This window comes from Vanacampus margaritifer, chromosome 19, assembly GCF_051991255.1.
Source record: "Vanacampus margaritifer isolate UIUO_Vmar chromosome 19, RoL_Vmar_1.0, whole genome shotgun sequence".
In the NCBI taxonomy this organism is placed as follows: domain Eukaryota; kingdom Metazoa; phylum Chordata; class Actinopteri; order Syngnathiformes; family Syngnathidae; genus Vanacampus; species Vanacampus margaritifer.
The window spans coordinates 18,489,117-18,516,836 of record NC_135450.1 but is presented as its reverse complement, the minus strand read 5'-3'; the positions used below and the strand labels follow the sequence as shown (position 1 = coordinate 18,516,836).

The 27,720-nt window shown below is 47.4% G+C and overlaps 3 protein-coding genes across 6 annotated transcripts; 1 reads left to right on the top strand and 2 right to left on the bottom strand.

The window, feature by feature from the left end:
* Positions 1 to 1,978: 1,978 nt before the first annotated feature.
* On the bottom strand, positions 1,979 to 4,658 carry fam110c (family with sequence similarity 110 member C). The gene has a single exon (XM_077553448.1). It carries the CDS (start codon positions 4,656 to 4,658, stop codon positions 3,546 to 3,548), a length of 1,113 nt encoding a protein of 370 aa, XP_077409574.1. The 3' UTR covers positions 1,979 to 3,545.
* acp1 (acid phosphatase 1) lies at positions 1,979 to 27,720 on the bottom strand. 4 transcript variants are annotated; one of them, XM_077553460.1, is made up of 7 exons: positions 27,654 to 27,720; positions 26,804 to 26,877; positions 25,752 to 25,865; positions 22,798 to 22,859; positions 22,080 to 22,185; positions 21,155 to 21,261; positions 1,979 to 2,455 (listed from the first exon to the last, which is right to left on the bottom strand). In XM_077553460.1, the coding sequence occupies exons 1-6, from the start codon at positions 27,694 to 27,696 to the stop codon at positions 21,184 to 21,186; spliced, it is 477 nt and encodes a 158-aa protein (XP_077409586.1). In that variant the 5' UTR covers positions 27,697 to 27,720; the 3' UTR covers positions 1,979 to 2,455; positions 21,155 to 21,183. The 4 variants fall into 4 exon arrangements, with proteins under 4 accessions (XP_077409586.1, XP_077409587.1, XP_077409585.1 ...); XM_077553461.1 differs by lacking the exon at positions 1,979 to 2,455 and adding an exon at positions 4,552 to 4,699; XM_077553459.1 differs by lacking the exon at positions 1,979 to 2,455 and adding an exon at positions 11,190 to 11,878.
* alkal2a (ALK and LTK ligand 2a) lies at positions 12,563 to 17,625 on the top strand. Its single transcript, XM_077553458.1, has 6 exons — positions 12,563 to 13,182; positions 13,916 to 14,268; positions 15,350 to 15,403; positions 15,562 to 15,642; positions 15,735 to 15,809; positions 17,105 to 17,625. Exons 2-5 carry the CDS (start codon positions 13,977 to 13,979, stop codon positions 15,797 to 15,799), a joined length of 492 nt encoding a protein of 163 aa, XP_077409584.1. The 5' UTR covers positions 12,563 to 13,182; positions 13,916 to 13,976; the 3' UTR covers positions 15,800 to 15,809; positions 17,105 to 17,625.

Here is a 27,720-nt window from a genome sequence, read left to right as displayed (position 1 = left end):
TTTGCTCACGTACGTCGCACCACAACTTGGACGGCTGCATTTCACTGCGCAAAGATGAACAATTGCCGTACTGAAACACTAAATCAACATTTTATGATGTCCGCAGTTTGAACCGATTTCATTATTATCGACTCATCATCTCCACTTTGTTCTGATCTCGACCGGTTCACTGCCGATGTTGATGGAACGACTGCAAGATGTCAGACGACGACGGTGTCATCTCGTCTGCGGCCGCGTTTGACGCCTGCCAGCTGGCGAGCGGCCAAGCGGGAGCCAAGATGATGTCAGCCGTCATTGTCTCACGCGGTGACTCGGGCCTTTCAGTGCCAGGACTTTGCTCGCCTACGTACTAAATGTGGCGTCACGTTAGGCCGTGGAGAGGAAATAGCAACAATGGGACTCAATGAGACGCTCAGCCACTCGCTGCGTCGACCGTCGCCCGCTTTAGCACGATGAGAAGCATGGCGAGCGTCAGGCAGATGTCAAGATGACAATCCCTCATTTCTAATCAGAAGAAGTCCATGCTATAAGATTGCATTTGAAAAATGTCAAGTAATGACACCATTGGAAAAAAGAAACAAAGTGCTTTTTGGGTTGTTGCTTCAATTCAAAGGACATTGTGCTGCTCCTGATGTGCGACAGCTAGGACAGTGGTTCTCAAGCGCCGTCCTCGAGTACCCCTATCCAGACTGTTTTCCATGCCTGTTGCTAATGTACCATCCTGATGATCCGGACTCACCTGAGCGCTTCTGCCTTGCTTGAAACGTGAAGACAACAACGACGACGACCATTTGTCATTTTGAAACGGACAAAAGTGGTGTGGATTTGTAATTCCGACGTGTTCTTACTCAATCTCTCCGTGGATGTGGTCCATGTCGTGTCCATAGATGATGATCCTCTTCCAGCCATGTTCCGTCTTGGTCCAGCTCCATCCCGGCGACCTCCAGTCCTTGCCCAAGAAAGGCATCCTAGCTGGCCGGCAATGAGGACAAATGTTAGAACTGACCCGATAACAACAACTTGGCAATAATCACATATTAACATGGCAACACACGTGAGGAGACAACACACGATGACGTCATCAAACCACAAACTCGTTGACAACAACCAGATACATTTCGTTGCTTTGGCTCCACGACAAACAATAGAGTCGCTGATCGTGAGATTTATCCAACAACACATTCGCCATCATTTAACAGATAAACAGAATCATAATAAGCATGTCCTTTTTTTTACTACATTAGTGACCAGCTGTCAGTTTACCGCGTACCGTCGATAATGGACTACAAGCAACATAAAAGTTATCATTTTAAGCCAAATAAAGTCGCCAATTTACCTTGAGAAGGGATGACAATTAGTTTCTGCGCCGTTTTTCGCCTTCGTTCTTCTCGCTCAGCTGCTGGGACTATTGACGGAAGTAAACCCAGCTCCGCCCACCTCCTCTCCGATTGGACGAAGCGTGGGTATTTATCCCTGTTGCTACGCAGAAGGTCGCAGCGGATTCGCCGGGCTCGGCTGTCCATCTTGTCAGCCCCTCCTTCTAATCTTCTCTCTTTTGTTGGGGGCTTTCTCCCACACGTGACAAAGGACGTCGCACATGGACTTCTGTTTTGGTTTGTCCAACGGGAGGATGCAATGATCGTCGTAATGCAGATTGTAAACAACAATAAAGATATCATCCTTTTCCACAAGACTGCTAAGGTTAGCAGGAATCATGGAGTTGAGTGGGCGGCCATCGCCATGCATTTGGTGCTTTGCTCAAAGTGGCCATTTTAAGCATCTTTTAAAGCATCTTTATCCACCTTTTAATGCCATCGCCATCACGTCGTCGTTATTGAAACATCAATACTGTCTGTGACAGCACGCAAGTGTTACACAGCCATCATTTGGAGTTCAGAAACAATTGAAATCTAAGAACCTGGCAAAAACATATTTAAAACACACACACACAACAGCAAGTACATAACACGACCAGAGATGCTGATGATTACATTTATTGCTACAGATGCATTTTGCACGTTGAATTTGCCCATGACCAATTTTGCCAACCAGTCCGAGGACAGACAAATGCTAACGTCATCCAGGGTCGGCTCACTGGCGGATGAATTTGAAATTGAAATCTGGTTGGTTGACGCGGGGATGGCCAACTGGCGGCCTGCCGGCGGCTGCATTCTGTGAGGGGCCCATTTTGTCATTTTCTAAGAAATCTACATATGCATCTTTCTTCTTCTCTTCTTCTTTTTTGCAATCCCAAATCCAGGAAATGGGTGGAAAAAAGGCAGCCATTGGGGGGATTTTTTTGATATCAGCAAATATGCAAATGAGTGGCTGTCAGACCGAATGTGCATTGACTGTAGTTTTAAGTTGTAATATCATCATTCACCACTAGATGGCAGAGGGCATTAATCGTCACCTCGGCAAATGCTCCACAGGCCAACACTCCTGATTCTGAAGGCTGTGGACAGATGAGATTAGCAGTGAGGGAAAAGATACAACCTGGAAGTCATATATGCGCAACGAGGACATTTAATTCGGCCAGCTGGCAAAAGTCAAACAAGCTGTTGTACCAAGCCCCAAAACATCTCAGTCTCTTAAAAGTTACGAATGAGGCCTCATAAAGTCAACAATAGAGCACAGCAAAATAAAATACTCTTTTATACACGCACACACAAAAAGTGGCATAATACGGAAGCAGCTGCAAAAAAAATAAATACATAAAAATAGCCTGCTGGTTGTTACATTTGAAATGCGGCTTGCAGGGCAGGACACGACTTGTCTGGGACGTCAGTCAGACTTCTTCAAAAGTGTGCAGACAAATACAAAGACAAATTCATGTTATTGGTTTGCTTGCATGTCGCGGAGACCAAGTGGGGGCAAATCCACTTTCACCACCAAACTTTGGTCAACAACAATCGCGGCTCCGAGACAGCAACGTGAAAGGGACACTTTGAAATGCAATTTACTGAATGCTGCGCTGTCACTTTTTTTTTTTTAGTCGCTGTACATTGCTCTTGTTATATTGACTTTTTGCACTCTTTTCTTCTCATCTGCATTTTCTACATGGACATTTATTGTCTGTTCAATCACATATTTAATTACAGTTCATGAATTCACATCAATGTCAAGTATTACTTAGAAGTGTTTGTTTTATCTTATCTTATATATATATTTTTATCTTTTACTTTAATGTTTATATTATGTCATTTAAATGCTACCTGTTTATGTCTGCACACTGTCCCCCCCCCCCCCCCCAAAAAAAAAACGTTTTCAAACTTGGTGCAACCAATTTGCTGTCGGCTGATGAAAATGGTGTCATGGCAGGGCTGTTTTTTGTTTTGTTTCTTCTGGCTCACCAGGTGGACGAGATTTCTCTTGCCTGCGGCTTTCCTGACTTAAACGGCAGTAAAAGAAAAACAATTCCATCTGTGGTCAACAGTCATAGTAGGCGACCATTTCCATCTGGTCACGGCGACCAGTCGTGGGCGTAAGGCGCCTTTCATCCAAAGTCATCTGGGACAAGTTGACGTTGAGGATGGAACGGCATTTCAGTCCAGGTCTCGCAACTTCTTGCCGCTCTCCTCGGCGTTCTTGCAGCTGTACAGCCATTTGATGATCCTGGCATTGCGCTCGATGACGGACGTTCCCTGGCGGATCTTCTGGCGCAGGACGTCCTCCTGCAGCCCGTCGTCGCTGTGGTCGCCGTCGCCGCTGTGGTCGCCGCTGTGGTCGCCGCTGTGGCAGGAGAAGCCGGCGTCCGACGCGGACACGCTCAGCTTGACGGCCGTCTCGTCCGAGCGCGCCGAGAAGTTCTCCTTACCCAGAGAGCGGATGACCTCCCCGTCCAGGCCGCAGTACTTGAAGAAGGCGTCAAAGTCGGCAAAGTTCTTGGAATAGCGGGAAGTGATGTCGGAGCGAGATCGAGCCACCGTTCTGCCCCTCCTGACGGGAACGTCGAGGAGATGGCGAGCCGCGGCCTCTTTTGGAGCACGATTCAGGTTTGCCGTCCGCTCCCTCTCCGGCGTTGTTGTCCGTAATGCGCCTGAGCGCTTCTCCCTGGCGGCTTTGTCGGGCGTGCCCGGTGGGTCGTCGTGACCGTCGGGCTGACATTCCTTCTCTTTGGCCTCAGGTAAGGCGGCGGCTTTGTTGGCAGAGCTTCGGAGCAGTTTTCGCGTGACGTGATGTTTGCGATCCCGCCCGGGCGCTTGCAGCAGTTGGCATTTCTGCCTGTAGAGCAGGATGGAGTCGGGTCTCTTTTTGGAGCTGGAGCGCCGTACCTGCACGGGCGAGCAGGTCGGCGGCGTGGAGCTGCGGTTGGAGGAGGCGGAGCTGCAGGCGGATGGCGGCTCCGGAGTGGACTTGACCTGCTGCTGGCTTTTCACGTACTTGGGCTTGCTGGCGGCCAATCGCTCCACCGCGCTCGTGGGTCCCTTCAGCTCGCTCTCCAGTTCCATTTGCTTGCGAAGGTAGTCCGGACCCTTCTCCAGAATTTTGGAGGTATCGCTGGGGGTCTCCATCGTGTCTCGGCGCGGCTGCGAGTCAGCTAAGTGTGAGCTTTTCTCATGTTTCCAGGATTCCATTCGATCCCGTACGTTGCCTGAGCATGTTTCCTCGCTCCTCTTGCGACACGCACCGCTTGCCCCGCCTCCCGCCTCGCCCATCCTGTTGCTTCCAGTCAAACACGGGCCTGTCCAAAGTACACCTGAAGAGTGAAAGGCGACACGTTCCGTCCTTTTAAGGCGACGTGAGCTGGAAACGCATGCGCCGTTTTCAGAGCACTTTGGAAACTTGCTCCCGTTTACGGCGCGGTTTCATCCACAACAACATTTTGTGACTTTCCGTCCCTTCATCTGGCTTCACTTGACTCGGGGACATTTCACACTGCCGAGATGTCACGGCAGGGAAAGTCCATTTGAAAGAAGTCAAGTGCGGAACCACAGACAGATTGACTGGATTGCTCAATTTGCCACTTGAAGTGTGACAAGGCCAAACTATTTGTCATCCAAGGTCACCTTTAAGACACAAGGAGCGAGATGACGTGCATTCGTGTTGCTTACCACGTGTGCCAACGCTTGGATTCCGCCAGCAGACTTGTACGGTGTCCTCACTCTGTTTTGGTTAGCAACAGCATTGAAATGGGCTCTACGAGTTAATGAATGACTTCAGCCTGTTTCCAAGCCGCTCACCTGAAGCCATCATGACAGTTATGACGTTTTGTTTTTCATTTCCAAGGAGGAGATTTGAGGGAGTTGTTTAAGGTGAGCAGCGAAAACAGTTCAAGTGTGAAAGCAAGAAGCAAGCCTTATTTGGCTTTCTTTTTTTTTTTGCCTTTCTAAAACACGAGCATGTTGATGGACTTCAATTCTCTCCAACATCCACGCCAATTTCCGTTAGCCCATCCAGGCTTCCACTTTATTTCTATGTTAGCATTAAGCGGGCCGGTTTTGGGTTGACAGAATTCCTTGTTTTGCTTGAACAATTTGCTGTTGACGAGCGTCAGTTTGACAGAAAACTTCAAAGCAACTGTGCAAGGCACTCTTCTCTTCCTTTAGAAGTTTGTTGTTTGTAAGCATGTGGGAGGGCTCAAATTGTCAACGGCTAGATTGCGGATTTGGACTTGTGTTGTGGGTGGGGGGGCTAAAACCAATTGCATGCAAAATTGCTAATTGATCGTTCCTCCACTCCCAAATTAGCTGCTTTTTAGCACCAGCAATCAAAAATAAACAGTGTTGCTAAATTGTCAAACTCAATGGCAGCGGTGGAACCAATTTCAAATGTGCTCCTCGGGCCACAGCAACAAAAAAAAAGAAGAAAAAATTAGGGGGAAAAAGAACACTTTGCTGATCAAATGTTAGCATGTGCTTGCACGGACGGGCAAAGCCGTAAATGATGAGCCTGCACTCGAACGAGCAGTCGGGCTCAAGTGGGCCACGCCGCCGCCGGCCACAATCCCACGCAATCCATTTTGGACACTTCCTTTGCCGTCTCACCTCTAATGGATTCACACTTTTATTGGTTTGGGCCTCGCTCATCATTCCACATCCGTTTTCCTACAAAATTGTTTTTTTTTGGGTGGGGGTGGGGGGGGGCATGCCCCCCTTACACACCATTCAGGGGGAAAAAAAACTTCTACAATTACTTTCATCATAAAATAACGCGCAATATAACATAATACTAATGAACATTGTTTATTTTGCTAGTATGTTTCCAGTTCACGTACAATAAATGAAGCCTTTTTTTTTAATGCATGTTTGCTTTTATTGATTTTACTTTGTTGAAAATATTAAAGCAACAAATATGGCAGGACTACGTTTGATGGGCTGGAATAGAACCTACAGACAGAAAGGGGCTGTACGAGTTCTATGGCTTCAAGTTGGGCAGGGCAGCCCCCGGTAGCCCCCCCAAATTTAGTCAAGGCCTCCTTACACTCGTGTGTGTTGAAAGATGTGAAAATGTTACAAAAGCTTTTCCAGTTTGTACGATGTTGAGAGTAGAACATTTCGCTCCAGTCTGTGAGCGGCCATCGTTGAAGTTGAATCAAATAAATAATGTCTTCCTCCTGTGAGAACTTCCCTCCTTATTATTGTTATTTGTTATGATTCCTCTCCCATGGGCTGATAAGTGATGGTTTTCTATTATTGCTGTCTGGGCGGCTGCATTTTTGGACAGGAAAGTGTTCTGACCTTCGTGTTGACACACGTTGAAATATGACAACGCCAACTTGGATTTATTTGTCCACTTGTGTAAGCACAAAGATGACTTTGAAAGCACGTCTCGACTCGACTGGCGTTTCGGGGCACAAGTGGGCGGATGACATCACGCGCAGAAAAGGATGACCTTCGCTCTCATTTGCTGTCACGTGTGTGCGAAACACCACACATTTTGTAGCCGACGTTCTGCTGGTATTGAGGGACGGCTCATCCCGAGTTATTTCATAAAAATCCTCCCGCAGAGGGAAAGCTAACGCTTTACATTTGAGATCAACGCCACAAGTGCTCGTGGCTTCCCGCCTCATTCTGCCAAAGTGAAGGCGTACCTGTAAAATGTCCGCATTGGGGGTATTGAACCCGATCATCAGGAATAGCGAGCCCTTTCAAAGAGCCACATCACTAAGGGAGGAAAAAGAAAAGACAAACGCCTCCGATGGCTTAAAGTTCAGAGACGACTTCATGAAGAAGAAAAAAAAAAAGCCATTCAAGTGAAGTGAAATGTGCAATGGATGTTTGTGGAAAGGATTTTGGAATATGCAAGAAATAAATCCTGAAAAGTCATGCGGAATGATCGCCTCTTTTTTCAAATGGAATATATTGCAAACAATACAAAGTGATTGCGGCTTGTTTACAACACTAATGTTAGCTTAGCTTAGCGTCGCTTGATATCTTGCTAGCCAATTTCAAAGTGCAAACTCCATCAACGGAACGCAAACGTCTTCCCTCCAAAGAAAGCTGTGACGGCGTGTGAGGATGTTTCGAGCGACACCGTTTGCTGAGCGTTGGCCCGCCACGAAAGCTTCACGCTTGACAAAGGCGAGTCTTCGCAGTAGGTAAGCAACGCTGACCTTTGACCTGGCGTATGCATCATTTGTGTTGTTTTTGTTGAATGTGCGTATTTGTCAGCGGGCCGGAGCCAGCGCGGCTCTGGCTCGTCCGCAATCCGTCACGGGCCCGTCGGCGCGCGTCTGGCTAACGTCTGGCTAACGTCTGGCTAACGTCTGGCTTACGTCAGGCCGCCGGCGGGGAGGCGGCCATTAGCTGCCACCGACCGCTTGTTGATGGCTTTTTGCCACGCAGCAAAATCCTGATGGAAACGGAATATCCTCGCCTTCTCTTCGCCTCAGGTGGTGTCCGCCAAATCCCGGGATCGCGATTGAGCACTTTCCTCCCGTGATGCGTTGAAGGGTGCTGCTGCAGGTGAGAACGCACGTTTTTATGTGATCCAAATTTAGCGTTGCGCTCCTTGATGGATATGAAGGGGCCTTTCTTGCTTTTGTTTTTTTTAAGCGCCATCCAGACGCTCTCCTCTCGCCTCGTACTTCTCAACCGTCATCTGGCTTCCTTTTTTGGGTTACAGCTGCCGCCGACGAGCCTCAATTTGGCCAAAAGACCAAGGGCGGCATATGGCGGGTCCGCGTATCGGGACGAGGGCAGGAAGCGTCTGCCTGCAGGACCGCAAATGGAAGGAGACGCTCGCCTTTAACAAGCTCGTCTCATGTGCGGAAGGAAGGCGTGCTTACATCAGATAGTAACCGCTAACAAATTGCTTTCAGGCCCTAATAATGTGGATTAGTCAGACGGGCCGGCGGATGCGTCTGTTTCGGAACTTTTTCGATGGTACGAAAAAGCAAAACAAAGACAACATTTCGCACGCTGTGTCGACAACGACAAGGCTCGGACCTTCCTGACATTCGCGCCGCTCTTTCATGACGTGGCTTCACCCAACAACAACACGAGCCGGCCGTGACGCCGGAGCCAAGATTTTAGACGCATTTGCCGTCTTTGTCACGTGCGCACCTTCCTTCTAAAAAGCGATAAATCAAGCGTACGTCCGTGGCTTTCATCTCCAGTGAGGAAGGAAGCTGAAGGAGGCAAGCGTCGGCCAAAGCAGACACGCTCGAGCCGTTTGTCAACTTGCCGGCACCGTTCGGTCCCGCACTCATTCCGTTCTCTTTTTGCTTGCCCATTCTCCACTTCTGCAACATTTTTCTCTTTACCCGTTTGTTGTCTTATGCTCATTTTGAATGCTTTATTGCTTTCCTCCACGACAAAGTGAGAAAGTTCATGGGAAGTCTTTGACAGCTCACAACACTTGAACAAGTAGTGAGAGAAATGCAAACGTCATCGGGGCAAAAATGAAAACGGGTGGCTAAAGAAAGGAAAATGGTGGCAAACAAACATGCAGACTCTCTTTAAGGGCAAAAATCTTTGTGACGACGACAAGCAGGAAAGAGCCAGAAAATCCAAATTTGACACAAGGACTAAGAAAATTCACATCGACACTAAATATGGAGAAGAAAATGCTTGGCTCAGCACCAAAACACTTGAAAGAATCAGCAGACGTCAGAGTGGATAAAAAGGGAGAAAAGAGTGAGCAAACGCAGACGGCGTTGTGGCTAAAAACTCAATTCAGACCCCAAAAATGAAGAACATCTCAAGACAAATCAGGATGGAAACGGCAAAGATGTGGCACAACTGGCTTGCTGGTGTCATAACCAAAAATAACATCAAGATCAACAACATGTGCACGTCATCATGACGAAAATGGAAGAAGCAGAAAATGTCCATGCCGGCCATAAGAGCAAAAATAAAGGAGCAAAAAGTGGGACCAAATCAGAGCAAATGTGGACATCAACAAGAGCCAAGAAAAGTTGCCTCTTCCTGGAATTGATTTCACTTCAATGTGCCGCCTCAGGTTAGCCGCATGGCGGGAAATAAGACCCCCAACACGCACACACACACACAAGCGGCAGTCCTGGCCGGGCCGGGCCGGGATGAGCCGGGCCGGGATGAGCTGGCGCTTTTGTCCGGAATGACAATTTCGCTTGCGAGTCAGCGCCACAAAAAGTCTCATTTGCTCGTTTGTGTCATCGTCATGAGCCCAGCGGCTTCTCGAACGTTACTCGATCCGCTGACGCGCTGCGGAGATGACGAAGCCCGACGTCGGACCGGAACGCAACATTCCGACATCAAGAAACTTTTCGTTGCTTTCGGGAACATTAAAGGAGAATTTCTTGCAAAGGCAACATTTTTCTTACACGTTGCCGTCAAGATGGACTCGGGTTTGTTTTCTTTTCTTTTGTTTCTGATGGGAACGCGTGTGTTGCCACATGCAAGATGGCAGCCCAGATGGCTGGATTAGCAAGCCTCAACTTTGCTCTTTTGTTGTCTTGCCAAATTGCATCCAAAACCTTCTCCTGACAATTTGATTTGAAAACCAAAAAAAAACGTCTCACATGACATTTATTGAGCTCAAATGGGACATTTTGAAGCAGAGACCACAAGTGACAGAACAGGACAAATGTCACATGTGACCACTCATAATGTACGCCACTCACCGGGCCAGGTCTCGCCCTCACAAGCCACAAACATTCAAGGTCACAGATACTCGAGTGCACAAGGCGAGGATGGCCATCGCGAGCCGAGCAGCAAAACAATACGCGTGCTCACTTTGTGTCGCTTTCCATCGTGCAGGACGCTTTGACGTTTTGCAATCGGTAGAAAATGATGACATCGTGCCTCATGTTCTGCTGAACAATTGCTACCAAAGGCAAGCGGGCCGTTTTTCATGAATGCACGCAGGCCAGTAGCAAGAAAAGTGGTTTTTGGGGGTTTGGTTTGTGGCTGCTGGAAAGACGGAGTGAGAAGAAGCACACAGCGGAGATCAACTTGAGGCTACGCTAGCTGGCTGATGTCATGCATAATGGCGGAAGCGTTGCGATGCTTCCAGAGAGCTCAGCTGATGTAACCCGAGCCGGCCAGCGTTTCGCGGCAGCGCTCGGCTTTTCCTCGGGAACGTCAATTCCCAGACCAGCTTTTCCTCAGAAGGAGTGACCTCAAACGTCTCTTTAGCCTCGTCGGCTAATCTCGCTAGTGCAATGGCATTAGGAAGATTGCACAGGAAAATAGGAGTAACCAATGCAACATTTACACTTTTCAAAAGACACCATGAAGGCATCACACCGCTGAGAATTGATTGATACAAGAATATTGCAAAAGACAATTGGAAACAAATACTAAGAGGGGCACGCAATTTGTTGACAAAAAACGATTGAGTTGAAATGAGAAGTTGTTACACGCAACGTCAAATGTTTGTGGCCGCATTACACGGCGGTCGGAGGGGCCTCATGACCGGCTTTGTCGTGGGCCCCAAAGGCCCCGTGGCGAGCGCAGACGTGTTTTTCCAAGAGCGCGCTTTCGGCAACATCCATTTTATCCCTTTCCGCTGAAATGGAGCCATTCATGGTCATTGGCGTCATCCATTGGACGCGCCCGGAATCTCCGGCTCCGATAAGCACTCAATGAGGCTTCCCGGAAAATTGCGTCTCGCTCTCGATGTGCTGACGGTGACAAAAGTCCATCATTTGATGGTCACACCAAAAAATGGTCACATTCTAATCAATTCATTTGATCATTAGGAGAACGTTTGCAATTTTATGAAAACATGACAAGGAAAAAATGAATTTCATGACAAAAATGTTTTTCATTTTACGATCATTTTGTCGGAATATTTAATTCGATTTGATACTTTTCTAAATATAAATACATCCCCAGGCAAAGTGTTACATAAATCTTAAAAAAAAAAAAAAAACGAAGTAAATAAGACTGAGGGGGGGCCAGTGGCCTTGAATAACTTGAGGAAGTCAAGTTTTCCCTTATTTGGGCACCAGAATGGCAAAAAGAAAAAGTAAAAAAAGCCACATCCTGCTCAGCCGATGAATCGATTAGGAAGCAAAACACGCGTTGGATGAAAAAAGCCGTTTGTGGCGTGCGGCGGCTCAATCGAGCTCGGCAGTCGCTTATGAGGCGCAACCGCTTCAACATGCGTGAGGCAGCCAGCGACCGGTCGCTGGCTGCCTCACGCATGTGATGTTTGGCTCCATCAAAAATATGGACGTCAAGCCTCCTCACGCTCGTTTCAAGGCAACAATTACTCACACTCATCTTAACACATCAACTATCTGATCTGACCGGCTTGACCCGAGCATGTCGTTGCACATGATCGCCCGCCATCTTGCATCGGCATGTAAAACAAAGCATCAGGAGTCACTACTCAAACAATGGGGAAAGAAAGTGTGACCTGTGGGTCGAGTGCTAGCTTGCGTAACCACAGTGGCCAGCGTGACGAGCGCCGCCTCCAAATCTGCACGTTCGCGCCTTCCGATGATCTGCACACATTTGATTTGATTGTTACAAACGTTTTGTTTTTAGCAGTAATGTTAGTCAATCTGTGCAGCGGATAAAAACACGATGAGTATTTCTTCTTCATCTACATGTGTTGCTGCATCATTTGTGTTCAATCCATGGCTTAAAGGTGCACGCGTATTCACACGTGCACGGCCCAGAGGCTGCAGTTTCACTTTAGGCCAGAGGTGGCAGTCACCAGTCAAAAAAAGTGAAAAACTCCACCAAGCACCTTTAAAGATGCTAACTAGCATTAGCATGAAGCTAGTGGACGTGTAGGCTAACCCTTGTTATGAGTTTTGGCAAGTGGAAGTAGAACCGACATTTTTGGAAGAACTGCAACAAGTTGGCTCAATGAGAAGTATGAAAAACGAGGCCAGTGGTTTGTTTTTTTCCCCCCCAAATTACTTCCCCAGTGCTTTAACTCCCATATTGGAATTTAAAAAATGGACACTAAAATAATTTAAAAAACACATAAAAAAAAAAAAACAACAAAACCGGACAATAAAAAATGGACGTGCTTTTGTGTGATGTGATTGTGATGAAATAGGTGGTCTTGCCTGACTAGTCTGATGGCGAAAAAACGCCAGCAGAATCTCTTTCAACTCATGACCTTGACCTGGCAGCCCCCCATGAAGCCCCCCCCCCCCCCCCAATCAGCAGACTGGACATGCAGCACAGAGTGACGACGACGTCCAATTAAGCAAATTAAGCAAAGCAACACAACACTTGTTGAGTCCAAGCTGGAAAGTTTTCCGAGCCTTGAGGCAATGATTGGCTGGATTAAAAGGAGGCGGGGCATTCCAAGCCATCTGCATTTGTGACGGCAAAAGTTTTGCGAGTGAACGGCTCGCACATTGACGCGCACGTTTGTGTTCGGAGAAGTTTGACAGGCGCGCAATTGGATCCCAAGCAGGCTGATTGAGAATTTCCCTGGAAGTATTGAGCAGACGGTGCGGAGCTAATAAAGGCGAGGAAGGATGTTCGCCATCATCATCCTCCTCCTCCTCCTCCGAAGCGCTAGCATCGCGGAGTGATTCACGCACGCACGCACGCACGCAAACCGGCAGAAGACGCGATCGCCGAGCGGGCTGCAGGAGTCGCTCGCTCATCTTCGAGCGGCTGCTTGCTTGCTCACTTGCATCGGAAGCCGTCCTGCCCACCACCGCCCGCATCGGGACCTGCACCGCCAACCCGGGTCCACTCGCGGAGGGTCCACAAATGACAAGCGGGCAACTTGACTGACTTTCATTTGCGGACTCTCAACGGGATTAAAAAGAAACTTCAGGTATGTCTTGATGCACTTTGATTTTAATCAGAGACTTTTTGGGGCTTCTTTGCATGTACGTGGAAAACTTGTATTTGATCATAAGACAGACAGCAAGAAAGATTAAAAAGCACAATTTATTTTCTTTTGGTGCGTGTTTGGAATGTAAAACATCTTAAATCATTTGAATTGGCTCCAACTCAGGAAAAAAAAAAGACTGCAGGCTTTGCTATGTGGCCGAAGTTGCTTCATTCGTCAGGTAGGATTTGTTTTAAGGTGTTTTCTTTTTCATTGTAAAAAAACATTTATTTGCACTTTAAATAAGTATTCTACACAAAAAGCCAATTCTTGTTCTTTGGATTTTTGGTACCCCAAAGTTTTAATGCGTACTCCCCCCCCCCCCCCCCCCTTCCTATTTAGCAGCCTCTCTCAATTGTACCCAAAAGCGTTTTCCTTTGGCATACAAGGCAAACAATCATTTGGTTATTATACCTCGAATATTTGATTTTATTATTTTATTTTATTTATTTTCACAGCCACATATTTTTAGGTATAAATGTTTGTTTTGAAAAATCTTGTAAAAGCTTTGAAGTGACTTTCACCAAATGTAGGGTTCTGTCTGTGGGAGGGCTCGGGGGCAGCTGATGTACTTTTTTAAAAAAAAAAATTATCACATGCCTTCATCTGGCTCCGAAAGTGTTCCCCGAGTTTGTCACGGCAAATTAAACGGCTTTAATCCTCTCTTGTCTTGCAGCTATCAAGAGAATTAAGGGCAACGCGTTTTGGTTTTTCCCCGTCCCTGGTCCGCGTGAGCTATGAGGGCGATGCGCGCGCACGTCACCGTGGGACTGCTGCTGCTTCTCACGTGCACGGTGCTCGGCGCGCCGCCGACGCCGAGAACGAGCGCGAGGCGCGCCTCCGAGCTGCTGTGGCGCGTGGAGGAGCTGAGCCACGGCGCCCAGACCACCGCGAGGATGTCGAGGACGACCGAAGCCCCCCGGAGCCGCCGCCAGGGAAGCGCCATCACCGCCACCGTCAGCGCGACCCCGCACGGCCAACTTGGAGATTCGCGGAGATTGAAAACAGAGCGAAGGGATCGGACACTCGGTGAGTGAGCCGCAGCCGTGCACGGCCCGCCAAGTCCACGGTCACATTCGGGGTGGGGGGTGGGCGCCCGCCCGGGGCTAATAGTTAGTCGGTCACAAATGGGCGCTGCAGGAGAAAAGGGGGGGTCACAACCATTTGTGCATCTCTTGGGGAAAATGTTATTCTCTCCATGGAGCCAAAAAACAATCAGATGGGTCGCAGGGTTATATAATACAAAACACAAATTCATGAAATATTTTCAGCAAAATAAGTCCGCAGCTGCTAAAAGGTGTGTCAACCTACTCAATTGTTGAAGTCTCTCAAGTGAAAATATTTTTTGAACAACTTAACTGACAAAAAAAAAAAAGTGGTTTAAAAATTCCCCAAATTCTTGCCCTTGTCTTCTGGCTCTCAAAACGCCAAACTCAACTGCCATCAACTGTCTCTTACATCTACACCACTTGCTTCTCAATGACTTTTTGTTACCAGGAAGAAGAAAAATGTTCCCACCCGACTATACATACTATCACTTGTCTATAAAATTGTTGTAAGTACACTTGTACAGAGCAGCTAATATTCCTTGAGCACTCTGAGAATAAGAGCACCACTGCCACCTACTGCAGTAGTAGTAGTAGTACAGCAAATTAAAAACAACAACAACAACAAACAAACATGTTCCCTTGTGGGATTACAAGTGGCTGGAAATGGCTACGTTCGTGACTCCGGTCGGTTTAACCCGAGGATTTGCGATGCTAGCTTGTGGCTAGCTGGCGCCTGTTGTTCAAAAAGTTGATCTGACATCATTTGGACGTAAACAAAAGCTGCAAATCTTTGTTCCAAATTCGTTTTGGTGGCATTTCCAGTCCAGAAGATGAAGTTCATCCCCCCAAAAAGAAAAGATGAACAACGAGTGACAAAAGCTGCCTCAGAGCCCGTCTGGTGTTTCGTTGGCAATGCTTGAGACAAGGAAGTGGCCAAAGCGAGTCAGTCGTCAGGGATGCGCATCGGACAGTCCAACCCGCAAAGCGGAACCAATGTCGTCGTCAGCCAATTTTGAAAAATGGATGCTTGACACCCTTTTTGTCTGTCTTGTCTTTAACAGCCGGATCGACACGAGATCACAGAAGGAAGGACAAATACCTGAAACACATCACAGGTGAGACTTTCCTTTTGAGTTTGGGAAATTTGTACTACAAAGCGTTCAACGCAAAGACAACATTCCCATTTGCGTTGCAAAATGTGACAATTGGAAATGAAGATCCCAAACAGACGTCGGCCTTTTTTGACTCGTTTTTGATTGTGTTGCCTGGACAGGTCCGCTCTACTTCAGTCCCAAGTGCAGAAAGCACGTGTACCACGTTTACCACCAGACCAGGGACTGCACGATACCCGCATGTAAGCCAGATGAAGAGCGCCCCGTTGCCTCACTGACCAGCCGCGCACGCATGCTAACCCTCAAACAAGCAACTTTTTCTCCCTTTTGGCAGATTTCAAACGATGCGCGCGGCTTCTCACGCGTCTCGCCGGCAGTCCCATGTGCACGGGCAGCTAACACCGGCAAGGTAAGAAGACGGAATACATACCGGAAAGACACGCTCCATCGTCAACAAAGTTGAGTGCGCGCGCTCGGCGTTTGTGACGATCCCACAACATTGAGCAAAAACGTTGCGCTGCCTTTCGGGCAATTGCAATTACAGACTCAAGAACCACAAGCGACTTCTCTCATGGAAGTCCCGCGAGCCGTATTTGGGTCACCAATCGTAGAAACGCTAACTCTGGCAGCTGGTTGCAAACACTTGCATTCCTTTCACGACAGACTTCTAGAAATATATTAACGTTACCTTGAATTTCCATTTCAATTTTGAAAGCGTGCTACACCTTGACAAGGCCAACCCTAACGGCTCCGTTTCATTCTCACTTTGACTCCAAATATCCATCCATCCACTTCCTTCCGCGTATCCGGGGTCGGGTCGCGGGGGCAGCAGTTTTAGCAGGGAAGCCCAGACTTCCCTCTCCCCAGCCACTTCAACCAGGTCCTCCGGCGGGATCCCGAGGCGTTCCCAGGCCAGCCGAGAGACAGACGTCTCTCCGGCGTGTCCTGGGTGGTCCCCGGGGCCTCACTTCTCCAGGGAGGCGTCCAGGGGGCATCCCAACCAGACGCCCGAGCCGCCTCCTCTCAATGCGGAGGAGTAGCGGCTCGACACAGAGTCAACTCCCGGATGACCGAGCTTCTCACCCGATCTCTAAGGGAGAGCCCGGACGTCGTGCAGACGAAACTCATTTCGGTCGCTTGGATTACTTTAAAAAAACTAAACGGAGTCATAGATATTTTCATTTTGGGAGCTGCAATCTAGTTGACAAACGCAACGCTGGACACTTGACGCTGAAGTCCCGCTACTTTATCAGTGGCACAGCGTGTCGTTTTAATACGAGCGCAATCACATGATCACAATGAGCGAAACCATCAATCATGAACAATCAGACCAAACGCGCGCACATTTTCTGGAGACGTTCGCAAGCAACATGTATGGAATAAAATGTATCAAACAAAAAAACAAGTGACCCGAGATGCAGATTGTTTTTGATCTGCCCAAATGTGCAGTCCAAAGAAAGACGGATGGTATTTGTACACACCTGTAACCTGATTGGCATTTCAATCTACAATATGGAAAGCTTTTCCTTCTTGAATGGAGCATTTGGAAGCCCAGAGCCGCAATCGTGTCGGTATGAGAGCGCTTCTCACTGGAAAGTTGCATCAACAGCGCACATTAAGAGGAGCACATCGGGGGAATTCTCTCAATGGTGCCAAAACCTCCAAGATGAAAGCAGTGAATTTGTCTTGTTTTCTCTTTTCAAGGTCCAAGCGGAACACCTGCTGTCCACAATTCCAATGCTGGTGATTGGGAAAAGTGCCTTGGACATTGGGAGAGACGTCGGCATAACACAACTCAGGCATAGCAAGTGTCCTTCGACTCAAGTCTCCTGACAAAGTGGACGTTGCTGAGAGAAAAACCAACTGGACCCCAACAAGGAGGGACGAGGACAAAAGCAGCCAACGTTGACGCGGAGTCCTTTCAAATGTGTTGGCAAAGATGACAAGAAGATGTTGCGCTCGCTGGTGGGAAGGACTTAAGGACACGCCCGCGGTGGGCCCGAGCGCCAACGCCACCAGATGTCGCCGAGACCACATCGGCCACGGTGGACAGGCACACATTTCCGTGTCTCCATTTCTAGATTTGAAAAGACTGGACAGGAAGCTGCCAGCGCGCATTTCAACCTCGACGTCATGTTCACGGCAGCCATAAAAGCGTATATAAGTCGATGATATAACCCAAAGCAAGATATATTTAAATAAATTATAGAATTGCTACAAAAGTCCTTGTGCTGCTTTTCATGCTTGTTTTTTCCTCCCCTGCCGACACCGCGTGGAATGTTGATGAGCACATGACCGCTGAGCCGATCACGGAGGCCAACGCATCTCCGTGCAGCCCGACGTCCCGCCCACTCCCTCAAGTTTGGACGGGGGTTTTCCTTCCAATCCTCCAAAAAGCCAGCCGCATTTAGCAAGCGTTTTGTTACGGACGCCGTTTTGACGAGACTGGAGCGGGAATATACACGTCCACTTTTGTTGTTAGCGGCCAATAAAGAATCATGTCTGACTTCATCAGCATCAACATCAGATTGCCAATGGTGCGAACAGCCACCAGGAAGTAGACGTTGTTGTGTATGTTGGCAGATCCCGGAGCCGTGCAGCTGCACTTATGAAGAGCAACAAGTACAAAATGGGAATTGTTGCTTTGGTTTTGAACGCTGTTTAATGATCATCACTTTGCATTGCCAAGTCAGGCAAGCCTTCAGTTGCACACGCTTAATGGATTGCGCAGCATTCATGTGCGGAAGATCAAATGAGTTTTGTTAGGACCTTAAAATGACATTCCGCCATTATTCATTCAAAGCGCAACTTCCCAAATCAATCACAATCAGTTCCAGGATATGGGTCAACCGAGCCACAAATGATTTTTTGGTTTGGTTTTTTTTACCATGCAAAATCTGAGAATTGTATTTTAGGCGCCTTTGCTGTCACTCAAGGTCGTCTAACGGGTCGGTAATCAAACAAGCTCGAGCCGATGAGGAAGACCTGCGAGAACGGACAATGAAGATGGCTGCTGACCTTCTCAGGCTTAAGCTAAGATTGATTGACGAGGGCCAGGATTTCAACACGATACGCACAAATAAGTTGATGATTCCAAAAGTTAACCCAAATGGAAAGGTGCAGATATTTATTTTTTTTTTTTACAGAGGGTCCATTTGGGTGCCAGTGAGGAGAAGTTCTGTTTTTTCAACCGCTAAAGTTTGAGAAAGTTGACAGAACGCCAAGATCGGCAAAAGTTGATGAAATGGACGCGTTTTCTGACCAGCCAAACAGAAAAGGTGTCGATTTTCACACAGGACCCACCTGGTGCCAAATGTTGAGTTTTTTCCCACCGATAAGCTTGGGAAAGTGAGAGGGACCTCCGGGGGTTCGGGCGAATAGGTCTCAAAGTCATCAGGCGTGATTATGTCCAAAAGTGAGACGGAGATGAGGAGGAGTGTGGCATCGGCGGCCATCAGCAGGTCAAGGCTTATTTTGGAAAGCACAGCTCAAATGATTGCACAAGTGAAAGCAAAGGCAAGCATGTATTTGCCAAATCAATACCGGAACCAGGACATAGCTTGAAGTTGGTTCTTGAGTCCAGAAGAAAGTACAGCAGTTTCAAGAGACCAAACGGGGACAAAGGCATCATTGAACAGGGGGTCCGAGAAGAGGGTCAAGCTGGAAAGTCTGGATTAGCACAAGGAAGTTTGGTTGTAATGCTTTGCTAGCTACGCAGAAAGAAAAGCAGCGGAGTTGTCCTCACCTGTGGATTGAGCGGTCAGTGGCCACCATGTCGGCGTAGTACACAGCATGGACGGCCTTTCGTGCACAAAGTGGATGCTAGCCTAGCCTAGCTTAGCCTAGCCTAGCCTAGCCTAGCAGCGGAGTGAACGAAAGAAGCCGTCGTCCATGAGCAGAGCGCTTCATGCGTGGGAGACGAGTGGCGGACAGCACTTTGATTCATGGCCTTAATAATACAGACGCAAATTCCACAACAAGCTCCGTGGAAGGTCGATTCTCTTACACGTTATGCTCTCATTAAATTATTATTGGTGCAAGATTAGGACTAACAATAACTTTCATTATTTTGGCTTCTGTCGAGTTTCTATCTTATTGAATGTGTGTTGAAAAGAGTTTTCAAAACGCTCCCAATCCCAAGTCAGACACGAAGACGTTTTGTCAAGAAAGCACGTCCTGGTGTGTCTTACAGTTCTTTGAAAAATGAATGAAATCAATCTTGGCTATCGCAGATGCTAACGACACACATGGACGCCGCCCTGATATGAAACTATTGGCAAGAGTCCAGTGAGCAGTTGCTTCATCTCCACCCTCGTTAATCATCCGCAGGCCCGTCCAGCATCGTTTAGTCCTTAGAATGCTGCGAGATCGCCACAATATGCCTCGACATGAAATGCCACAATCGCATTCAATGAAAGAGGAAACCTTTAAAAGAAATCAGCTCCAGCTAGCATAGAGCCAAAAAACAAAAGCGTTTGGATGCAACAGTGCCAATCCAAACTTTCCAGACTGTTAACAGGAAGCCTCGCGTTAACAAGTGCTGAGACTTCGTCGGGCACAAAAGAGTGGCAAAACAAAGGGAGATTTTTGCTGTCCCCAAGATGGACACCGCGTGCTTCCGTCAGACCACACACACAAAGCGCAAAAGCTTGACAGTTGCCAACACACCATCCTGGATGCTCACGATTATTTGCCCCCCCCCCCCAAAAAAAGGATGGGACCTTTGAAAGGAGACTCGTAACTGTGCTCTGATCATCTTTTCACAAATGGAGAATGTGAATGCCAAATAAGGACAGCAGAGGACTTTCTTGAGTCAACTTGGCTTCCTGTCATGCAAAGTGCTAAAGTTTTTATATATATATATATATATATATTTTTTTATCTTACTTGGGATTCGGAACTGACTGGCCCCTAACGGATGTGACAGACACGCTTCAGATGCCAGCAAAAATATAAATACAAAAGCCGGCAACATCGCACCCATTTTGATTGAGTCCACCAAAAGATTCTTGGCAAAATGTTCAGTCCACGTCTGGATGGACCCGGAATTCGCCCAAAATGGCGGATTCAAACCAAAATGTGTTCAGTATCAAGCAAAGGTTGTTGAGACTTTTTTTATGCATCCTCTTATACTGTATTGTGTTGAGACAACTTTTGTGGTTTTTCTCAAACTTCCTCAATGGTACGTTTGCGGGCATGCAAAATAATAATAATAATAATGACAGTCATTTAACCATAAAATAATCATGAACAGTGATTCCAAGGGGGCCCTTACAAGGATTACCAAAGTCTTTGGACTAGTAAAAACAAACAAACATGGCCTTAAGTCTTTGTTCAAACGAGCGGCATTAAGTGTAATTACGTGAGTTTATGAAGGACGACACCTGGCGCTTAAAAACACGACCGCTGAGCAAAAGCGGCTCCCATAAATCAAAGAGCGGCGACTTGCTGCATGTTGCGAGCACGTCCTCGCTCATTAAAAGCCAAAAGTCGCGTTCCATATGCTCCTGGGAAGCCATTACGCAACTTCCTCACTCGCCCCTTTCTTCTTTCATTCATCAAATAAAGCACGTTTTGCACTAACGAGTCGTTGCATCGCCAATTGTCGGATTTTGCGCACGACTCCCAAAGACGTCCAGATGATGCCAGTGAGTTGGATGCTTTTATTTCGACAGTCGTCCTTCAAGTGCAAGAGCGAAAAGCCTGCCACGTGTTTGTCCAACGTGCCCCCCCCCCCAAAAAAAAACACCTTACCCGTGGCCGGCTGGCAAGTGACAGCCGCGCTACGAGTTGGACTCAAGGAAGGCCTTGCAGCAGCGTTGGCATTGCTCGTACACCTTTTCAAAATCTTCATCGCTGCCCTGCGCACACACAAAAAAAGAAAGAAAAAAATGAGGAAGGTCGGACGACACAAAAGGGAAAAATCTCGGTTTCATTTGTAAAGGGAAAAATATCCATCGGCTTCATTTATTTTCGTTTGGGAAGATAAATAAGCAGAATTTTCCAAATCCACTTGAATGGCTGCTGAGATGCCGGCCTCGGGGAAAGCAAGACCCGAGGCCGAGGGCAACTTTGGCACCAGCGTTTGCATCTCCATGTTTGTCTTCACCGTCAAATGTTCCTTTTGGCCTTTCCAGTTGTTGATGCGAGATCTCAATCAGCTGCAGATTCCTGCCTCGCACTCAAAGCCAAATCACAAAAATACTGCAAAACACTAACATTTCTTTCCGTGATAAATTAATATGCTTATGTGCAAATAATAGATTTGCTATTGCCAAGAGTGGACAAAAAAACTCTTGACTGATTACGAGACATAAACTTGGAAAACGCAAGTCATTCTGCAAATGGATTGGACGGAAACCTTCCAGCCAACTGGACTTTCTTCTCCGGGTCCTTTTTTTTCTTTTGATGATGAAAAGTTGTTGATCAACGGACCTTGGCTGAAGTGCATGACGGCCAAAGCCTTTCCCCTTTCTAAGTGTCCAACGCTGCTCCTCCCAAACGAGGCTCCTTCAACATCTCTTTAGGGCCATTGACACCATTTCAAGCTTTTTATTGGTGGCTATTTTTCAAAACTCGTCGCTGGAGTTTCTTTGCCGTCCAAAGACGGACCCGAGTATTTGCAGACATTTTTTATTTCTTTTTCCGCAAAGGGCAACTCATTGACTGGTCGACTTACGTAATAAGGATCTTTGATGATGAGCTGCTTCTGCGGGTCGTACGCGCCGAGCAGTTCGATTTTTGCCCGGCGATTCTTCACCGACTCGGCTTTACGATTCAAGTCGCTGAAAGGACAAAAAGGAAAAACATGCTTTTTATTATTTTGCAGCGGCCGGTGCGAGAAGTCGCTGACGCCGAGATGTAAAGCATGTCGACATGCGCTAGCGGGAGCTGATCCGTTTGCCAGACAAGGAAAAGAGCAAAAAAAAAAGCCGGCCTTTTTGGCTCGCGACAACTTCTACTTTGCTCATTGTGCTCAGATTAACTTTTTGCCGAGAAAAAACATGTGGGAAAAAGTGCAGAAAGTGCTCAAGGAGCACAGACGTGGCATCCAAAGAACTCGCTAAGCTCCTTACACGTCAGATCTGCGCTGGCCATGTGATCGGAAAAATGATCCCTAAACGTCGAAATGGCCGCTCGCTCTGACCTTTGCGAAGAGATTAAGGGAGGATATTGCTCATTAAAAGGAGGCATTCGCCAGCACGTTAGTCGGAGCTCGCTGCTGCTGCTGCTGGGAATCGGTAGCCGAGGAGCAAACGAGTTGGGAGACGACCGCCATGCGAGTCCGTGCTTTTATTTGCGCTTCTTTTCTTGAGCCGAGTCGGACATCCGTGACGCTCCGCACACATTTTTAAAGTCACACAGAAAAAAGAAAACTGGACGGCACATTCACGCACCTCAAATTGTTCTCGTCCATGCAGAGGATGAATTCAAAGCTCATAAAGTCGTCCTTGGTCACCTGCAAAGTGGCAGACGAGTGCCAAAGAAAGGAAGAAAGTCAGTCTAGGTGGAAAGAATGACAACAGTCCAAAAGGAAACGGAACGCAGCATCACACCAAGTTGTTGCACTCAAAGCGCTGACATTGAAAGAAAACGGCCGCCGATGGCCAATAGAGGGCGCTAGAAGGACGAGCCATCACCAAGATGATCATGAAAATAGGAAACAACAAACATTTGAAAATATAGTCATTTTAGAAATAGGACTTCATCACTGACGAGAAAAGTGGCTGATTTTGTGGCACATTTACAGTCAAGGGTGTCAAAGTCCGCTCCTGTTCGAAGGTTCTCCTCCGCACTTGCGCCCCAAAAGAAAGCGTCAAGTACGGAGGAATTTCCACTTTGACGTCTCATCGTAGCACGTTTGCTAACATTGCTGTGCTTTGACAACGTCTGTCGAACCTTCTCCACAAAATCAGCTGAGGCCTCCACGGACCGTATACGGACGTATGGATTCCTCTGCTGACGTGTGCGTTATCTACGGACGACGTCGCTGACTGCTTCGTGGTCACAAGACAAAGACTGCACTCGATTTACAGACTTTGCTGCATCATTTAGTCTCCGGGGATTAAAAGCTTGAAGGGAGTCGCATTCTGCACAAGCCGACATGACAAACACATCAGAAACGGGCGCAAAAAGCGACTCCAGCGCTCTCTCGAGCCGGCTCGCAAGCACAAACGGGGATTTTGCTCGTCTTTGCTCTCCTGGACGCGTCGACATTTGGATGCGACGCACAAACCGCTCAATGAGACAATGTGATAAAAATGGCATCGGTGGAAGAGACGCCATTTTTGGCCTGGAATAAAATCAGAAGCACTCTTATTTCAAAAAACAAAGTCAACAGCTCATTGTGTGATATTAACACAGCGAATGCATATTAGCAACATTTGTCAGTGTGGAGCTCATTAATGTTGTGTCTGAAAGACGAATAGCTCGGGAGCAGGCTGGACGTCGGCGGATCAGGCACGCCTTTCAAATTACAAATATCCATTTGCACCCATTTATGTTTCAAAAAGAAAAAAAAGACGACTTTGCTTGGAATGGCGCTTCTGTTATCCATCCAAAAACGAACAAACACCGACAGATCAAGTTTGTGGAAGGCCAAAGTTGCGCTCATTCCTCAAGTGTTGACTCAATGATAAGCAATTTCCGAGAAGCACACTTGACCTGCTTGTTTACTTGCGATGCAGGCAAGACGCAAAAACTGACGTTTTGGGATCAGGAATTGAAGTGATGAAAAAAAATCATTTGCAAGCTTCATTGGGAATGTGAAACATGCTGGGAAGTGATGAGATGCAAAATTGACGGACGCCCGCCGCCGCCACCATTTGATTCATGGCCTGCGGCCACTCGCAGAGCAGGACGAGCCTGACGCCTCCCGCAACGTTTCCAAGAGATTGGCCTCTTTGTGACGACCCTCTCGGCTGTGAGCAATTTCAGGGTTTAATCCATTACGATCACGGCAAGCAACGGTGGCACGTCTCCTGCCGGCTCTTGACGGGAAACAAGCGCAGCAAGCGTCATGTGGGCCAAATGGCGCTCGCTGCATTGCATGATTGGCACGAGTGACGAAATTGGCATTTTCTGCTTTCAAGTCTGGGATGTGCGTCACGAAAGCTTCATTGACAATGACTGGAATCGGATCAAAATCCAATACGCATCCGTTGGCGGCCAACACGAACGTGGCCGACATGCTGGAGGTGTCACAATCTAGGAATTCATCGACAATTCATCCATCCTCACTATTTTGATCAATCCTTTATTGCCATCGTTACAATTGTCCAAATCATCCGATTTGTGCTTCTCAACAGTAATTATTTGCTGATTTTGAGGATTGAGCCCCGGGGGAGAGTAAGAAAATCCAGTGAACTTAGTGGGCCGACGAAGTGTATTTAATAATACTAAATGTCTGTTTTTCCGCCACCGCAACGGATGCATGAAGTGGTTGACTAATACTTGCAGATGTTTGATTGGTTGATCCTGTGAGGGAAACGAAAGAAATGAGGCTGTTGTTGCCAGCAGCTTCTTAAGAAGATCTTTTTGTCTTTGTCCAGCCAACCACATTTAGCGTAGCTACAGCGGCACGGAAATGCCAATGGGGAAAATGTTGTGGTGACATTTCCTGCGCTGACGGTGGGCCGCTGACTGGCATTTGTTTGCGCTGGACAAGTTCCATCTTCCGTTTAGTAACCGACTTTCCCATCCTGTCTATCGTGACACGTCACGTAAACATCATTTGGATTTGCAATTTTTGCACCAATTCACTTCATATTGTTATTTGTTTCTACCAAACACAACCAAATCATGTCAAGTATAAATTGAGCTTAGATGAAAAAGTCAAATGACTTTTTGTGAGCAACGCAACGCATATGGGAAGCAAAGTCGAGATTTGCAGGCAGGCAAGCGCCACTTTTGGCATTCCCATCTCATATCGGTTCAGTTGCTGTCGATTGCGGACGTTGCAAGTTGAGGCGCATCAAACCGAGTACGAAAAAAGTTCAGCCGGTCCTCAAATCTCGACCACGCGTGTGCGTCAACTGTGAGAAAAGAAGACGCTGCAGCTACGGGGGAGCAAAAAAAACAAACGGCTGTCAAAATGGCGGGCAGCGAAAGCAGTTGACTATTTGAGGGAATGGTCGCCAGAAGCCACCCGAGCGGTCGGGGTCACGTAGCGAGCGGATGTCTGCGGACGTGCCGCGTACCTGTCGGGCCCTATGAGCGCTGTCAACGCCGCGGGCCGCTAAGCAAGCCAGCCCGCGCCCGTCCGGCGGGCAGCCCACGTTCCAGTCGGACGTGGCGGCGCTGTCAACCAGCCACTGCAACAACACAGAGCAAAAGCAGCCGATGATCGTACCTGCCGGGCCACGTGCGTCATGGGCACCTGGTGCCGCGTCATGCAGGCCAGGCCGCGGTGGTCCGGCGCGTTCCCGATCTCGTAGGTGGACGTGGCCGCGCTGTCTATCCGCCACTGGCCGGGGGACACAACAAACCTTTCAAACGGCCTTCAAGTTGACAAGACAACAAACTTTTGATGACTACTTTCGATTTCGGCGGCTTCTGACTCACGTACAAATTCCGTTTCAGTCGCCGTCGTAGGGAACAAACATTTATGGGGGCAAATGTTTTGGGGCTTTTATCTGTTAACATTGCAAGCCTTGCAAGCATTATTTCTTTTTCTTTTTGATGGATATGCTAACTTTGGAATGCATAGCAAACCAGAATGTTAACATTGTAGATATAAACAACATCTTTCTGACTACATTAGGAATTCTGGAATTCAGTTTTGCGTGCTCAACATTGAATGCAAAGAATACTTGACTCATGGAGACATTTTCAACAGTAAGAAGATCATATTTTGTCTATAAGGAATGTGATCACTTTGTTATTTTTCATGAACAACCTTTAAAAACATCTTTTCTCACCTGCTGTCGACTGAAGATGACATCACCTGTGCTGAGGAAACGGGTAGCGACCAATCATGGCTCCGTTCTGACCAAAGCCAGAAAAGAGGTGAGCCGTGATTGGCACCCGTTTCCTCAGCACAGGTGATGTCATCTTCAGTCGACGGCAGGTGGGAAAAGGTGTTTTTCAAGGTCTTCATTGGACGTGAGAAATAATGATGCGATCACATTCATTAAAGATACGTTTAACATCATTTAGCCTGAGACAAACAACAACCTCACTCTTGCAATTGTTTCTCTTGACGGATATTTGCTACTCAGCTGCTGAGATCTGCTCGTGATTTACGGATGTCTGCGACGGAATTGCATATTTTGCTAACTGGCCTTATCTTGAGCAGGTATCGACAATTACATTCTGACGAGTCCGAATTGGACTTCAAGAGATCTACAATTTCATGCTGTCTCCTTAAAAGGTTGCGGTAACGACGTGTGCCGTGCGTGCTACCTTGTCAACGACGCCCGCTTCGGTCGCCATCTTCCTGAAGACGGCCTCCGCAATGGGGGACCTGCAGATGTTGCCTGAAAAACAAAAGCTTGCGAATGGATTACAAAGCTTGAGAAAAAATGAGAATAGCTGAAGATGCTTAAGATTTTGGAGCACCATCTGATGACTTGTACAAACGCTTTGTAACAGGAAGACCTTTCCAAAAATGTCTCAGATGATCTCGTCATTTACTGACTTGCGTTTGTGGCACGACTTGGTGGCGTGAATGGCTTCGAGTGGATAAGCAAGTTCAACATGGGAAAAAAAACACACAAGCATTTCTGTCTGCCACTATACATCAATGGCATAGATAGACGAACTAAGATACTTGATTTGGAGTAACAATTAAAGATGGGGATGAAGGTGCAAACATTTGCGTTCTTTATAGCACATAAACAGGAAGTGAAAATAGCCCCAAGCTGAGCTTCAGTGTTGTGTGTTTGATGACGGATTCGACCTTGGAGGGTGAAAGCCTGCCGTCGACGCACCTTGGACTTTCACAGCGGTTCCGAGTCACGAGATTTCTACACACCTTTTGGCTCGGATTACGCTTGATAAAAAAAATAAAATAATTTTAAAAAATTAAAAAGCCGCGAAACGCTCCCTCAATGTTCACCTTCGCTGACGGTTTCTGGACACGATTAAACACAAGTTCACACTCAGATTTCAACTTCCTTCGTCGTCATTACTGACGGGGTAAATGTGCGAACACTCGGAAGCAAATATTGTGTACAGTTTTTCACCAAATGCTAAACGTTTGTATTTGTTTGCCACCTTTTCTGCTTGTTTCAATGAAAAGTGCGCATCTTACCCAGACAGACAAACAGAACAGACTTGCCGCTTGTAGCCGCCATTTTGTCACTGACGTAAGGGGTCCT